The 17,666-nt window shown below is 41.2% G+C and overlaps 1 protein-coding gene across 3 annotated transcripts in view; it reads left to right on the top strand.

The window, feature by feature from the left end:
• nhsl2 (NHS-like 2) overlaps positions 1–17,666 on the top strand; it is a 148,378-nt gene that overhangs the window by 108,657 nt on the left and 22,055 nt on the right. For all 3 annotated transcript variants that reach the window (XM_085759772.1, XM_085759773.1, XM_085759774.1), the window contains 2 exons: positions 12,395–12,537; positions 15,818–16,070. In XM_085759772.1, coding sequence (XP_085615898.1) covers positions 12,395–12,537; positions 15,818–16,070 — 396 coding nt within the window. The remainder of the gene's footprint in view (positions 1–12,394; positions 12,538–15,817; positions 16,071–17,666) is intronic.

Below are 17,666 nucleotides of genomic sequence, written 5' to 3'. Positions count from 1 at the left end.
AGTGTGATTATAAAGCAGCTCTAGGTTCTATATTAATACTGTGAAAGTATCGAAGTCTCAGTCCACAGAGAAATGCACACAGTCTGTATTCAGAAACTGAGCCTTAAAACCAGCCGTCAGGACTTCCTGTCACTTTGTGATGTCACAACCAAGCAGGCACCAAGCCCCGCCCACTTAGATCCACCATCATCCAACCTTGTCTTTTTGGATGTTTAACCTGAAATCTGCAACATTTCTATCCAATCAGTCAGAAAACACTCTTTTGTTTGCTTCACCAAAGACGTCTGTAACGTTGTGATGTCACAACAAAGCATCACTGCCTTCAGCTATTTCCTGACATCTGATATATTTCAATCTGATTGGCCGACCAACCTGTTGTTGAGGTCAGGTTAGGGATACATTACTCTCATTGACAACCAGTCGAAACTCGCAGGTTTGGAAACAGTTTAGCTTTAGTTGTTAGCCAGTTAGCATTATATTAACTGTTAACATTTCTTGTGGTTTCTAATGAGATTCTGTTTCACATAGTCTCTATAAATTACACATTTCTCATATATTTTAACCACTGAAAATAAAAGTTGGAATTGATCATTTATTTTTGATGGGCAAATTAGTAATTGGAACATCTGCTAAATTTAATAACTTTGTTCTGACACAGTTTTACTTTTAATAGCAACAACTTTCTTTTTATCTGTCCTCTTCAATATTCTCTGATCTGACCGATGCTCAGTGTTTCCATCAAGATTTACAACAATGAGATCTGCACATTTTGCTCGAGTTTTTCCCTTTTTCTTTTTTGGCTGACTGTGTTGAAATATTCATATTCTGCTCAGTGGCAGTTATATATTATAAATTTAAAACTCAGTATTGTGCTCCACTGAAGGCAGATATATTTTATTCTCTACAGGTTGATAATGGGAAGATTTGCACATCACTTTTTTTCCTTCCTCTGCACTCGACCCTGCATATTTATAAAAGGTTTTCCCTCTGCAGACAGATTTTTAGGTGAAATATAAAACAGAGGCCAAATTTGCATTGTGTGTGTTTTTTATATATATCTGCTCTCCATTTATCAACAGTAGAAATATTCATGTTTTCCCTTCCTTGAACTTTGTGTTGCACATACTTTTCAAAGACAATCCGTTAAGCAGAGTACAAATATTCACACTTTGCCTCCTCCTCAACACTAAACATATTTTACCGACACTCTCTGGTGTTGACAACTGTTCCTTGTTCAGATTCAGACATATTTGCAGATTTCACTATGTTCTTATGGTCCTTTTTGAGTCATACAACAAGATTATTTCCCACTAATGAATCATTGGTTTACTTTATATGTTAGCAGCTCCAGTGTTTGGAGACTGGAGGGAAAAACCTTAGCTTCAATATCCAGTAATATCCAGTAATATATAAATTAATAGTGGTGAGAACAGTTGTTAAGAGACACATTAGTATCCCTGCTGCTCATAAACTGCGTCCCCTGTATAAATGAACTTATTTGGTCAATTAAAACAAACATATGAATACAATAAATAATGCATCTAATGAAAAGAGTCAATTAAAATGGGTACAAACTGGAATTAAAAGGTTATGTAATGTAATGTAAATATTAATTAGAAACGGACAGTGCACAAAAACAACAAAAATAGAGATAAAGTTAACTACAAGTCCCCATCCCCCCAACTATCCATCTAAATATCTACAAACTGTAAATGTAGTGCAATAAAAGCACTACACAGACTTCACAGATGTGTACCAGTCAGTTGTGACAGTATCGAATGTTTTGTCAAGCCTGAAAATGTTTGAAAGTTAGAAATTTAGAGATGAAAAAGTGTTTGTAGTGAGTTCCAGGTGTGTGTCAATATCTGTCCAATCAGGTGTCTTCACTGAAGATACCTGTTGTGTAAATGAGGATATCTGAGAGCTCCTGCCATAACAGCGTGTGAACTGCGTGTTATCCATTACATAAACCCACATTTGAAACAGAGAGGCTTGTTGTAGGCGTTTGTGGTGATTTGTAGATACACAACACACGGTCACAGGTTGTGTATGTTGTACAGTATACGAGGGATTTTTCTCATTTCAGAGCCGCTGGCCGTTAATCTGCTGCTGTAACGGCATCGACTCTTCTGGTTCACAGGGCGTTTGACCAGATTTCAGAACCTGGCTGCAGGGATTTACTGCCATTCAGCTCCGAGGGGCTTCAGTCAGGTGGCGATAAGGTCTGACTCGCACGGTGGTGGTTCACTTTGGACTGAAAAGTGTTGGATAGGTTTGAGGCCACACACCAAATTGAGAAAGTCTTTAGTGCGGATTCCCTTGGTACCAGTTGTAGGAGGTTTTTACCAAAAACCAGGCAACAATGGCATATTCCTCTTTGGGATTATATAAATCCACAACCCAAAAGATAAATATACCATAGACATTTTAATATAGTTAAGTTACACCTCATTACTTTACACTATCGTCACAAAGTTGGAAGCAAACTGTCATCATAAAACTATCATTGTCCTCTGTAGTGGTGAAAATTTCCTTAATTGGAACTAAGGGATCTTTGCCAAGAACATTGTGGCCCAGGAGGTAGAGTGGGTTTCACCACTAATCAGCAGGTCTGCGGTCCGATCTCCGGCTTTTAGTCCGCAAGCTGAAGTGTCTGTGTGCAGGATACTGAGCCCAAAACTGCCTCCACTGTTTCATCAGTCATTGAATGTGCATGTTTGTAGGGGAAAGTGTTGTATACATGCAGTCTGTGGTGTGGTGTGGTGTGGTGTATGTAAAGTTAATATGCTTTTGGCTATGTAGTGAGGCTGTCAATAGATCTTAGAGTTGGCCAACAGTTTTTAATGTGTTTTTATTATTGCAGCTCCAATGAGCGTTTTCATATCCTTGGCTTTACTGCATTTCATTCTATCTAATCTGTATCTAATCTCACACTGCAGCACTGTCCTCAGCAGTGTCAATGCAAGCTGTTGTTGTGATTTCACCCAAAATGTCACACTAACCCTTTAATTTGGGTCACGGCAGCTCTGAGTCAATGGGTCCGTTAAAGTCCCCCCCAACACACACACACCCCTCCTCCTGCACTAACTTGACTATTAAATGTCACAGCGGCCCTTTAATTGCGTCCGAGTCGATGCTCGCCGTGATGCGTGCAGCCTGATGAGGTTTCACTGTGTCAATACACGTCAGTGAACAGGTAGCTGCGGTACGGCAGCAGTGAATGCTGCTGCAGGAGAAACTGCCGTACCAAGCAGAATCCAATTCCAACCTTTTTGAAACTAATAAATTAATTCCCGTTGAATAATTGACATTATTAAAGATTTTGAACCCTTTCTTGTAAACTTTATTTAGCTCTATAATTCAGATAAGGTTTCAATTACCCAGAACCTTTTTAAATCCTATCACTCTTTTTCTTCATTGTTGGTTTAAATGAACTGAAAAATTATTTCATTATTAAGTTCAGTTTCAATTTACTCACCCCCCAAATTGAGTGCATTTGACAAATAATGCTATATACGTCAATTTAAATGCCTTTTACAATATTGTGTTATGCAAATGGTTTGTTAACACAGTGTCAAATGAAAGCAGGCGTTTAGCATTTTTTTTGGATAGGTTTTTGGCTCGGGAACAGAAAACTCAGACGAGTTACGCTGAAATACAGCCAGGAGTCGAAACCTCTCACCGTTAAGGGATCGCTTTGAAGAGGATTTATAGATTGTTTGAACTTTTATTACTGGGTGACCTTTTATATTCAAGTTGTCGGTGTCCTTCTTAACCACGAAATATTACCTTTGTCCTCAGGAAAAGAGTCAGTTCGTGTCCCTCTCTTTGTCTTCTCGCCGATGCTTTTCCTACGTGAGTGACATCGCTGGGAATCAGGCAGGACAAACTTGTCTGTCTTGCTTCTGTCCCTAAGGGTCTTTTTTTTTTTAAAGAAGTTTTTCAAACACATGCTGAAGGGTGACACGCTTAAATGCGATGATTTCGGTGGCATTTGCATTTAAGCGAACCTGCCAAAACCTCAAACGAACCTGGTGCTGATCAAACGCAGGGTGACAGCGAGGTGACGGTGGCCTTGAGGGAAGAGGAGCAGACTCATGACGAAGAGTCAACAGACTGAAAATGAAAGCTCGACAAACGTGGCCAGGTTAAAGCACAACCTATATAGCTGCCCCAGTTGACGCTGTCTCAGGGTGAGACGGGAACATTTCCACGTGTCCAACCACGTCGTTGATGTTCTGCAGGTTCTGGTCCACCTATAGAACAAATCGCTTTGTCGTTTACAACTACTTTGAGGTAGAAAACCAGTATGAGAACAATAGTGACGGACGAGTTTCGCTATATCTCATTTTTCATGTCACTGTATCACCGTTTAGAATAAACTGATGTTTGTAAAGTCTATAAAACCAATGATTGGACAAACATTACTATTTATGTGTGCACGTTTTTGTAATTAGTCATGGTTATCATAGATTAGCCGGGCTAACTGCTACCTTAATAACTCATTGGCTCAATAAGCGGTCCATGAAAAAATATTTTTTCCAGCGGATATCTCAGTTACAACATGATTGAGCTAACTGGAGTAGTTTCATGTCGTGTCCAGCAACGGGAAGGTTTTAACAGTTGACATCCTGATGTTAGCTACTGCCGTTAGCTTTGCTACTGCCGTTAGCTGTCCGTGTTGCCACTGAAGCTCTCTAGACACTGTGATTCCCTCAAACTGAATAAATACCACACATAGCAAGACAAAACAAGAAATAGTAATGTTTCTTCAATCATTTCAGATTAGTCTAAACGGTGATAGCAAAACAAGATATCTATAGCTAAACTCTAGTTTGTTACTATTGTTCTCATGCTGGTTTTCTACCCGGAAGAAGTTGTAAACAACAAGGCGATTCGTTCTATAGTTGTTACCTTTGGTGGAGGTTTTCAGGTGTAGGACGATTCTGGGTGGTTTAACAGAGTTTGAGGTACAGTACCTTGTTTGGTTTCTTTTCTGAGGAAAAAGGAGAGGGAGAGGAAGTCCATACAGTGCAGTTGGTTTTGACTGGTGTGTTCCCTTTGTCCGGCACATGCTCCCACCTTGATGTGCCATTCGTCACGCTTCGGACACAAGTTTCTCAACAAAGGAACCAGGACTTCTTGGAAAACCCATTGGATTCACACTTGTACTCACTGTATGAGTTGCTTCAGGGTAGAAGAAACCAAAAGAAAACCAGTATTTCTGTGATTGGGAAACTTTCAGCAAAGGATCAAAAGGTAGGGCTATTAGCTCAAGATGAATCAAGAGCCACATGTAGCTACAGGTACGTTCTCATGAACTGGAGCTATGGGAGTCGTTGATGATATTACTTGAAGAGGGGTTTCCCTTTGTTTTTCTTCCGCCCAGATTTTTGGACTGATAATTAGTTGGGACAGGGAGTCAAAGTCACTAATTGCCAATTAGCAGAGGATGTTCAGATGTGAGGTTTTGTGGTTCCTGAGAGATATCTGCAGTTCGTCAATCTTTAAGAGCTCCAGACGAGATTCCAAACCATAATTGTGCAGCTCCACCTGGATACACGCCACGGCCGCCTGGCAGCTCAAACAGACCGCTTACAAAGCGTCCTCAGCTCTGGGTAACGAGTCCAAAGCAAAGGTCAGACTACAAAAGCATTTTTTTTTGTGTGTGTGTTTTTTTTCGGGAGTCATCCACAAATATTCCTCCTTTAGATATCTGACAAGAACTGGAGCCTTTTCAGACGACTGATACTGATAACTGGATCAGATCGGCTCTTTGTGGTTTGTCATAGATAGACCGAGATAAACCAGGCCGCTAACCGCCAAGTCTGTCCTTCTAGGTCACAACCATCCACGTTCAACACACACACTAACAACACAGACACACACATACGGTCTAGCAAACACCAGTAATGGATTGATCAATTGTGCATGTTAAATCGCAAGGACGAAGACATGACATGAATACTGGTGCACGGGGGTAGGGGGGGGGCGTGCACGTTGGAGTATACACAGACAAACAAACCACTCTGGTTGCGTTGAAAGAGGAGTATTGTTAATTTCTGTATCCAACCCCCTCAACTCCCCCCAACTTCGTCGTCCTGGATGGCGGATAGGGGGGGAAAGAAAGGGTGACCCAAATTTGACACAACCCGGCCGCATACTGTCAAGGATGGTTGGGTTATCTGTGAATGGGTGGACTGTACACTCACAAACACACACTAACACACACACACACATACACACAGATCCTAACTTGTTCATTTAAATTTTTGCACGTTATAGCCGATAAAAGTTAGCGTATTAGCATCAACGCCCATGTGTACAGGTAGACAATGTGGCAAACCTTAGAAGTCAGTTCACTCTTATAGCACATACACATTAACACCTGAACGGGACACACACACACACACACACACACACACACATATAAACACACACACAATACACAGGTTAGTGATGCATGAGTGCTCGGCCTGCTTGTCTGGAGAGAGAGGAAGGGGGTGGGGTATCCTTAACTGCTCTGTGTGTGTGTATGTGCATTAGTGGGAGTGACCGGCATACCTTTACACCCTGAACACCAATAGCCCCTCCCCTCCCCCCCTGCCTCCCTCCCTCACCCCCTGCCACCACACTACCCTGCAGTCATGTAGCGGAGCAGCAGTCACCGGAGCCTGGCTGCTATCTGAAGCATGGATCTACAACTGTTTACCTTCCCTCTCTCTTTTCTGCTTCACTGCTGCTTCACTGCTGCTGCTGCTGCTGCTGCTGCTCAGACCACAGCGACTTTAACTCTTAAAAGTGTTTCTTTATGAATAATTGTCGAGGTATCACACTGAACTGAAGTGAACTGTAACTTGGGACGTACTGTATCCAGAGGCGTTTATGTAAGTAAACATTTGCATTTTGCTACAAGTACAGCTCCATAGGATGTTTTTGCTGCGTTGCTGTGGGTATTACAGTTAAAAACTTAAAAAAAACTAAAGACCTAAACAGAACTGTACTTTAAAGGGATACACCAACATTTTTTTTGTGTGTCTTGCCTCACTCCCAAGTCCATGACAAGCAGATAGACACCATCCTTTTGACTGTGCGTGCGGTAACAAGGGAGATACTACGTGCAGAGCTGGCGCACCGCTATAATTAGCTTAGCTCAAACGCTGGAAGTACATAGGTAGTGTTAGCCTGCCTCCACCTGAAGTCATCAGAGAAACTCTTCAGCAAGGCCACAACGACTTTAACTCTTAAAAGTGTTTCTTTATAAATCGGTGTTGAAGTGTCAACACTGAACTGTAACTTGGGACGTACTGTATCCAGAGGCGTTTATGTAAGTAAACATTTGCATTTCGCTACAAGTACAGCTCCATAGGATGTTTTTGCTTCCTTGCTGTGGGTGTTGGAGTTAAAAACTAGAAAGTAAAACAAAATGTACTTTAACTAGTCCATCACTTGGATGTGAGATAAAATCAGAAACATGTAGGTTTCTGTTCCTCTCTTCCAATCACCCACCTTTCAATCCTCAGCCAACTCTTCATCTCCTCCTGTTGGAGCTCGGTTTCCACAGATTGAACCTCCTCCTCCTCCTCTTTCTCCACCTACATCTTAAACTTTTTTTCCTCTCATGATTCCTGCTTTGTCCTCTCTCTTCTTTTTCTTCTGTCTTTTCCTAATCAGCCTCTGCTTCACATCCTCTCCTCCGTTTTCTCTCCTTCCACCGCTTTTCATGTAACTTTTCCTTTATCTGTCTCTTTATTCAATTTAGTTCCTTGGTTTCAGTTTCTTCCTCTCATCTCGTATGCTTCCTTTTCATCATCCCTCTCATTATTTCTTCTTTTATGATCTCTCTACTTCCCTTTCTTTGTCCAATTCTTGAAAACTTTTTCCCCCCATCATTCCTGTCCCTCTACTTCCTCCTTTTTACCTCATCCTCAACCCACCTGTGCCTGTTTTGTCATTTCCTCATCCCACGCTCTTTTCCTCCTCTGCATCACACCTAACCATCTCTTCCTCTCCTTCCTTATCAGTCTGTTTACCCCCTGTGTCTCTCGGACTCTTGCTGACGCCTCACTTCGAGTTTTGGCTTCTGCTCACTGTTTACTATCCGGCTGATACTGCTCTTTTTGCATGCGGCAGTCAGGCAGTTTTTAATCAATTATTTTGAACACTGCAAAATAGACACTTCTCTATCACGAGTGCCGGCTGTGTATGTGTGTGTGTGTGTGTATGTGTGCAATATGCCTCTATGAATACAAATAGCCAGGGAAGCAAGCGCCTCCAAAGTGAAACATCTAATAGTTTCTCAAGGAATTGGCAAATGCAGCGAACAAACAAGTTCTCAGTTTATCCTGTCATCATTAATATTTATGTCCAAACTTCAGTTGCAAACAGAGAGAACTTAATGAACTCACACATTTGCATTCCTGCAGAAGAGAGAAGATGGATTTTTACCTTTGCACGATTAATATAAAAAAAAATATGACAATAAAGTGGGAGAAGCTATTAAATCTGCAGTGGCTAATGTCAGTTAAAGCTCCATATTTTCCTCTTCTCATGTGTTTTATCTTGAAGTGTTAATCCATCATCTTCCTCTCTGAGCTTCCCTCTGGAGCTCCAATACAAAGGAGGGTCTGAGTCTCGCTTCTAATTGGCCGACTGTTTCCTGAGTGATCTGTTAGAAATAGAGCCGACTTAAGAATAAAACACTCAGAGAAACCAAATCCTGCAAGTGTTGGATGGATGGTGGGTCCAGGTGGGGTTTGGAGACTACTTCATTGTGACATCACAAAGTCACAGGAAGTGATGGCTGTTTGTTTCTTTTAAGGCTCAGTTTCTGAATACAGGCTGTGTGCATTTCTCTGTGGACTGAGGCTTTGATACTTTCACAGTATTAATATAGAATCTAGAGCTGCTTTATAATCACACTACACATGGACATCTACCTTTATACCGTATGGAGCTTTAATACAAACATCTACCTTTATACTGTACTGTATGGCGCTTTAACACAAACATCTACCTTTATTTTGAAGGAGCTTTAACACAAACATCTACCTTTATTTTGAAGGAGCTTTAATATAAACATCTACCTTTATACTGTATGGAGCTTTAATACAAACAATACTCTTTATACTATATGGAGCTTTTAGCCATCATTTTTAAAGCCAACAGCAAAAGTCAAAAGCAGCTGTCATAAATATTCAATGAATGGATTTCGGTTTGTTGGCTGCATCCCAGAAACAGCTGTTATCAAAGGGTTGGACACATTAGTAAACAATTTATTGCAGATTAATAAATGAAATTAGTCTTGTGACCCACTGCGACTCATTAACAACGAGGACATGTTGTCGCTACAGCACAACACAACACGGACCATGAGTCATGACGCAGACAAGTTACACTAACTGTTGTTGAGTTAGCAGCAGTGTGTGTGTGTTTGTGTGTGATGCTCATTGGGATTAATGAGAAAGTCTTCGCGTGGTGGGAGCTTTAATTCCAAACCAGATTAAACTGGTTGGAGTTTGCACAGGAAAGCTACAGCCCCGGGGCTGAGAGAGCACATCCCCCCCCAAAAAAACTTGATTTAAAGTGTCTTAACACTTCAGAGGGAATTTTGTATCCAAACAAACCAAAGCAAACCGCCATCTTGACCACCCAAATCTCTTCACTGCTTCTTTTTCTTTATTTTTTCCCCTGTCCGCGTGAATCATCGTCATGGTTACACCTAAATTAAAGGATTATATCTTCTCTTTCTAACAATATCCACCACCTTCGAGTGCAGAAAACACTTTCAAACTCCTCCACCGTGTAACCTCTGAAAACCTGCCGAGAAAAGACGACCGACATAAATCGAGTGCGTCATCTCAAAGTTTTTGTGAGCGAGTGTGCGAAAGCTTGTCCTGTGTTTTCTCTCGAGTTTTAGAGGCTTAATTGTGTTCACAACAAGTCAGGGCCTATTGACGTTTTCCTCCTGCTGGTGCTTTTTAGTTCATCAGAGGGAAGATGTCAACAGCAATGATCCCGGATGCCATTAAAAACCTGCACAAAGTCTGTGGGTGGGTGGACTGTCTACCCTCATATGAAAACACATCATTATCCTTTTGTATTCAGTGGTGTTGCTGCTGCTGTGTATTAATTTCTATTCACAATTCCATATTCATTACTCAAAAACACTCCCACGTCACCTGCGCTCGCTTAAATCTGACACCTGCCAAACTTCCTGAAAAATCTACCTCCGTGCTTCAATGTGTTCACTAGTTGAGAAACTTAAAGGCCTCTGCAGCTCGCCGAGTTTAAAAGTAGATGTAATCGCTGCGTCACGTCCAGCACTTTACCGTATGAAAGTCCAGCAGCTATTAAAACTCTTGTTTGATGCCACTTTTACCTTATATTTTCTTACAGAAGTGATTTTATTTCCTTTTAAAGTAATATTTTGAGAGTTTTTGGCCACTTGGGGCAGTAGACACAACTTTTTATTCAATAAAGTCAAACATATTGGCGAATACCAGAGGTTTTACACATTCAGTTGAAACATTAGGATGACAGGATGTCAGGTGCTCGTTTTCTGTGCTTGAGCCGTTTTGATCTCCAGATGCAAAACGTCTGGATCCCAGCTACGAGCTAACATGCTAACCATAACAATGTAAAGTTGAGAGACGCCCAGAGAGCCGTAGAGTCAGGTGATAAATCTCTGTGGGTGGGTTATTGCAAGTTTACACAATCATTTAATGCATTGTTGATATAAAAAATATTGATTATTGATTGATTGTACAGCTTTAAGGCTGTAAAAAGTGCCGCTAATATTGAGGAGCCTAAATACATGAAAATGTTTTGCGCATCCAGTTTAAAAACAAAAACCAAATGCTTGTCAAAGATTGAAAATTTAGATTTTAACAGTTCATGTTTTACCCAGATATTTACTGACACTTTGATTCACAATTGATATAACACTTGATTCAGAAATGCTGAATCCAATATGTAATAAATATGAAAATATAATCGTTAAATCATCCAACACACTAGATAAATTTATTAGTCAACTAATGCTAAATAATGCTTGATAGTGTGTCGTATAGTAGTGTCTACTTTCTTTTACAACACCCACTTCCTGTTTTGTTTAATTGTTTATTTACTAATGCTAATACACTAAAGATAACACTTGGTAACACTTTACAATAAGGTACACAAAATTAGAGTAGTTACTGAGGAACTAACTGTTACTTAATCATTAGTTACCCTTTTTGTGTACCCTAAAGTAAAGTGAGACATCAAAATGAGTAACTACTCTATGTTTGAGTACCTTATTGTAAAGTTTTACCTAACACTTTTTAATTTATACCTTCTGCTGCTGTTAAAGGGACAATTTATGACAATATTTTCTCAATCAACACACTGGTGGTTACCATTAACCCTCCTCTCTGGCGGTGGGATGAGATTGTTGTTGTGGTAACCCGCCTAGCCCCCCACCCCCCTTGCGTTGCCGGGCAACCACAGGCCAACCCTGAAAGAATCCATATTGTCCAGGAGAACAAGTTCAACCCAAAACTCTTCTATACCTCAGTGACGCTGCTGTTCCACTAAAGCTGCCAGCGGGACGGTGCCGGGAGTGTGTGTGCGTGTGTGTGTGCGTGTGCATGTGTGTGTTAGAGGGCTTTAGGGATGAGTGGAGAGTGGAGGGTGGGTAGGGAGTGTGTTTTGGGGTAAAGGATTGGCTGAGGGGTATTGTGGGGGGAGTGTGTGTGTTGTGTGTGTGCGTGCAGCGATAGAAAGAAGAGGAGGTGGGGGTTAGGAATCTGTTTACAATGGCCTGAGGGAGAGTCGTCTAAAAGCTGCCAGAGAGGAGGGAGAAACAGTCAGATATCAAGAGCAAGAGTGAGGTGGGGGGAAAAGTGCACGAAGGGGCGAGAAAGAGGGGAAAAGAGAGAGGAGGAGGAGAAGAAGAAACGGAGGGAGAGTGAAAAGGAAGAGAAGGAATGAATGGAAGGAGAAGAAGGAGAAAACGCTGGAGCTCACGGGAGGATTTAAAACAAACTTAAAGAGTCATTTAAGGCTTCGGAGCAAAAGCTGCACCAGGAGTCACAGCAGGGAAACTGCAGCAGTTGTACTGGATCTACACTATGCAAATAGGTGTGTGCGTGCGTGCATCTGTGTGTGCGTGCGTGCATCTTTGTGTGTGTGTGTGTGTGTGTGTGTGTGTACTTGTAGTGCTTTTTGCATGTGTGAATTTGCGTGCACTTGTTTTTGAGCTGCAGAAAGTTGACACTCACTTAAAGGGTTTTTCTCTTTCTTGTCTGTCTGTGGTGTGCTTTTGTATGTGTGAATTTGTCTGAATCTTTGTGTGTGTGTGCATGTGTGTGTGCATGTGTGTGTGTGTCTATGTGTGTGCGTGTGTGTGCAGACTTTGAGGAGCAGCTGTACGACACCAAACTGACCGGTCAGACTTTCCGGCATCCGTCCTCGCAGAGCTCTGACGACACGTCCACCTCGCTCAGCCGATCGCCCATCTCCCTCAACAACAAGAGACCTGACTTCATCTTCCTGGTAAACACACACACACTCACACACACACACACACACACACACACACACACACACACACACATGCACTTACACACACACACACTTACCTGCATGCACGCTCAGGTTTACACCTGTCTTATTTGATCATAAGGCTCCCTCGCACCAAATGTCATCTCACTGGTAAACAAAGACACACACATTCAAGTTTCTCATTTCATTGAAGACACACACGCACACACAAATACATAAACACATATACACACGCACAATACAGTAATTCCCACCTCCTATTTTATCATAAACATCCGTTTCCACAGGTGAAACACACGCTTGTCCACCTCTTTTCTTGAAAGCATAAAAGCTGAATTCACCTTGCAGCGAAACAAACAAACACACAAACACACACACACACACACGCTCAGGAAACCAATCCATAACCCGCCTCGCCTCCCTTGTCTTCTCCACTTTTCTCCCGGAGCAGAGGAGGAGAGAGTCTCGTCACGTCTCCGCTAACTCACTCCATCCCACTCCTCTTCTTATTTTTACTCTCTCCTCTGTTCTTTGTTTCTCCTCTACACTTTGTTTCTTTCTCTCTAAACTTATTCAACACCTTCTTTTATTGTCTGAGCTCAGTCGACCAGACGTCACGCTTCCTGTTTGTCACCCACCTCCTCGTACATGGGGAGCGGTGCTGCACTCCCAAACTCAACTCAACTCTTGTTCTGATTAAATGTGTCAGGGTCGCTTATTTTTCTTATCTGATCTCTGTATTTAATTAGATTAATCTATACTATTATGTGAGAAACTATATTGACATTGATTGATGTAAAGGCCTTTGTGTAAAGTACAATGGCATTCACTTAAAGGGGAACTATACAAGTTTGGTCAATTTTCCTCTGTGTTGCTGACCCTCCTCCCAGCCATGTGCGTTTGTTTTTAACGAAGCTGGCGAGAAAGCAATTCACGAAGCGGTGCATATATGTTATATATATGTATGATAAACGTGTTACGATGTATGTGTGTCGTCTTATCTGTCATAAACAAGAGGTTACGGGTTACGGAGTGCGTTTGTGTTGCAGAGACGAGATCTGAGACACCGGGTCGGAGGCTCTGATATTAAAAAGTTGTTTTTCAGCCGAGAGACAAGTTACAAGTCATTTATTGGTAACACTTTATAATAAGTACAGACTATTAAGCATTAATAAATACTGAATTCTTCATTTATAACACATGAATACTCATTAAGATGTAGTTTATAAATAAATGCTTATCAGTGATGAGTAAAACATTTTTAACTGTTTATAAACTACATACTAATGAGTATTCATGTGTTATAAATGATAAATTCAGTATTTAATGCTTAACTAATGCTTAATAGTCTGTTAAATATTTGGGTAACACTTTATAATAAGTACAATCACAATTACTGTTTAATTAAGGTAAAAATGTAGCATAGTAAGGTAAAAATCCTGCATAGTTTCCCTTTAAAGATGATAAGAAGAAGGTCAAAGCGGCGCTCATCAGCCATGTTCACTGTCGGTTTCTCTTTCATTGAGACTTCACCAACAGTATTCGTTCCCTAATTGCTATCTAAGTGTCGCTGATACTCTTTCAACTATATGTGTTGTGACAAAACGCCCTCATTGCTTTCGTTATCATCGCTTTTGATATAAAAACGAAGCAGAGCCGAATTATCGGCAAACTATTGTACAGCGCTCCCACCCCCCTCCATCAGATTTGTCAGAATTACTCATCATCCTTTTCACACTCTCAGCAGGTTTCCATAAACAAATGCCAAATGATTTTCGCTTCCTCCAGATTGAAAAATAATTAATACGTGGGCAAAAAAAAAAAAAAAATCTAAATAGCAAATGACATCAGTGCTATTTGTTAGTCAGACTGATTTTTTAAGCAGACAGAGAGATATAAATATGCATTTCAGGGACTAACAGAACATCAGTGTGGTCGACTTCTGCTAAAACTGAATCAAAGCTGTGAAACAAATTCATTCTTTCTCTTCTGTTTTCACTTTCTTTCTTTTTTTTTCGTCCCTCCATCTCTTTCTCAGCTGCTAATAGTTCTCAGGCTGTTTCTCTGAACTGTGTCATTATGGCAGCTTGATGGGACCCCCACAGTGATTTTTACTGCAAGATGGCTGCACATTTCCCTGCATATTGACACACCATCCCTTCAGCAAGCTGTTAACCAGCTCCGTTTGAATAAACGCCTTTCCCTCTCTCTGTGTTTGGGGGGCTTAATTTCATTTATAAAATTGGCTTCAACATCCGCCGTGCTCACGCGTGGACCGGGGTATTTCCTGCATTGCAGCAGCAGCCACCCCCCTCTCGCCCTGAAGCGAGTTTGTATTTTAGTGCCTTGCTTAAGGGCAATTTGGCAGTGCAGTGGATACCTCAGATTAAATACCAGGCGGCTGACAAATGCCATTTCCCTCCCAGCTGGGATTACACCTTCCCATTTTGACGCCAGAGACTGAACCAACAATGTGTCTGCTTCTTGTCAGCCGCCGTCCCTGCTGGCTAATCAGATCCAAACAGACGTTTCCCATATTTCTGTCTTTTTCTGTTCACTTCCTCTTCCTCTGCTTCTGTGCTGTGGTTTCTTTTCTGCTCTTAACATGTAAAATATTACATTTTTTAAGGTTTGTGACTGCACATTAATTCTCTTTTGTCAAAGAAACATGAACTGTTCTTAAATTTCCCATTCGTTTTTCACTGCGTCTACCCGTTAACTTATTTCTTCCGCTAGCATAAAGAGCACAAAAAGGCTATTAGTCCACTAAACAATTAAAGGTTTTTACTGTCTTTACTAGAAATGGTTAAACTCATTTTATCAGTATTTTATTAAGATTTTAAGCAGCCGCACACTGCAGTCCTGTCAGAGCTAATGTGCTAATGCCCACATGTTGTAGCCTAAACAAGCTAGCATGAAACCAGGGCAGCTGGAGAGTGGTTTGGCAGTATTTTGATATAGAAAGTGAGCATAATATTTTATGTACAAACTGTTTCAAAAGGTGTAACTGCATTCAGCTCAGACATGTGGATGCTACTTGAGAAAGCCGCTAATGCTAGCATAGCTAATTCTAGCCAAAATCGGCAAAACCAAAATGACATTGTTTACCTGCGGATGCTATGTTACGACTCGGTCTGGAGACACAAACACAGCTCATTATTGAAGTTTTTATATTAATTACAAAAGATACACATGTATTTTGGGAATCAAACCTAGCTACAGCCTCTTCTCTCAAATTGCTCATACCCATTACCTCTCCTTCTTCCTCCAGCCGGCCTCCAAACAGCTCTACGATGATGAAACCACCTCCTCGGTGTTCGGCCTGAGGTCGGTGACTGACCCGTCTCCCTCCCCGTCCCCGTCCCCCTGCGGCTCCGACCGGCCGCCTCTCGCCTGGAGCAGCAACAACAGCAGCAGCAGCACCACCACCACGTCCGCCAACACCGGGCCGCCCGTCGCAGAGAAACCCCGCTGGCACCTGGGGAGACGCGCACCGACTCACTACATACCGCTCGACATCACAGGTACGATTCCTTAAACCACATTTTTGACTTGACTTGAGCTTTTAATTAATTATCGTCCCAAAAGAATCACAGGGTCGTGTGTGAAAGGTACAAAGGTACGGTAACCTCGGTGTGCAAATGTTAAAATACCTTTCTGAGGCGAAGTCTGGGATATTTTTTTTGTGTGTGTTTTGCCCTTTATGTAAAGGTCACTGCAGGGCAGGCACAGGAAAGGATTCAAACGGATTTAAACACCTTTAGTGGTATCATATATATTTTATCAGCTCAGCCTCCAGGAGAGAGTTATTGAGGTTTCCCTGCATGGAAATCTTGCACAGCATCGGCATACTGTAGATAGCCTAGTATAATACTTCCTCGATCTTCGCTTACTTTTTGGACCGCCACTACTACAAACCCCTCTGGGAATTCATGAATGTTTCATCTCCTGGACCAGCAGACTGATCCCCGATCCATCAAAGTAATGTATTTAAATTGGTCCATGTAAACAGAGGCGCCTGGCAGCCAGCCTGTGAAGTGGCAGTGATTATCCAATCAAAGTGGGAGAGGCTCACTTGCTAAAACTGGCGCGTTGGTAATTTTTCCAATAGAGTTCAAGTGATTAGTTGATTAATATAATAAAAATCCAACAAAATTTTGAAAAAGGAAAGTTTAAATCATTTATGTCAAACATACTCTGGTTCTAAGTTTCTCAGTTATATTGTATTGGTTTTATAACATTGGACATTGAATAACTCAAGTTTCAAAGCAGTTACCTTTTCATGCGCTTTTTTAACATTTTCTGACAAAACAAATTAGGCCATGAAAAAAAAACAATTAACACTAACCAATAATTAGCAATAATGACCAATAATTGTTAGTTGCAGCCCTCTTCAAAGGGTCACATGGGTGAGTAGAGGTGAAGAGAGAGGTTAGATCCTGGTTAATTATAGAGGGCTGTCAGGGGGGGTGAGGTGGTTTTTGGTGGCATGACAGCTGCAGCCAGTTGCCTTCAGGCTTTACTCGGTTTTATTAGAATTAATGTCCTCAATATGAAATTTAATTGACAAATAACCCCCCAAATAAATAGATTATCCCCCCAGATGAGGTCCTATTGGAAACACATCACCATTTATCAGTTGCTTTTATTGCCTGACTTGAGAAATACCGTATAGGACAGATATCCAAATAACGACTGAACTGGAGATTGAATTTGAGGTTTAGACTGAATCTTGTTCTTTTGTCAGCAGTTGGAGGAAAATTTCTGGTGACTTTGTTCTGAACACTTCATGCCTCAGAGCGAAAAAACATTTTCCTTCAATGACATTCTTCGTTGCTGTCAAGGGAGTGGGTTTTTCCTTTGAGAGAGAGGGTTAGAAAAAGGAGACTCGTGGGAAATACGACTGAGGGGAAATGCTAAATAAATGTGAATTTATGTCTTTACAGGGGTCACATCAGTATAATTTGACTTTGAATTGCTGCAGTTACTGTTATAGCCTTAGAGGAAATGTAAAAATATATCTTCTTTAGTGTTTTTGATATGATACACCCAATCTAGTGTCACCATATTTTCATAGTTTTTCAATTAATCAGTTGATCATTGTAGAATCTACTAGTACT

This window comes from Trachurus japonicus, chromosome 18, assembly GCF_045865225.1.
Source record: "Trachurus japonicus isolate A0001 chromosome 18, Traja_1.0".
In the NCBI taxonomy this organism is placed as follows: Eukaryota; Metazoa; Chordata; class Actinopteri; order Carangiformes; family Carangidae; genus Trachurus; species Trachurus japonicus.
This window is presented reverse-complemented; position numbering and strand designations above follow the sequence as displayed.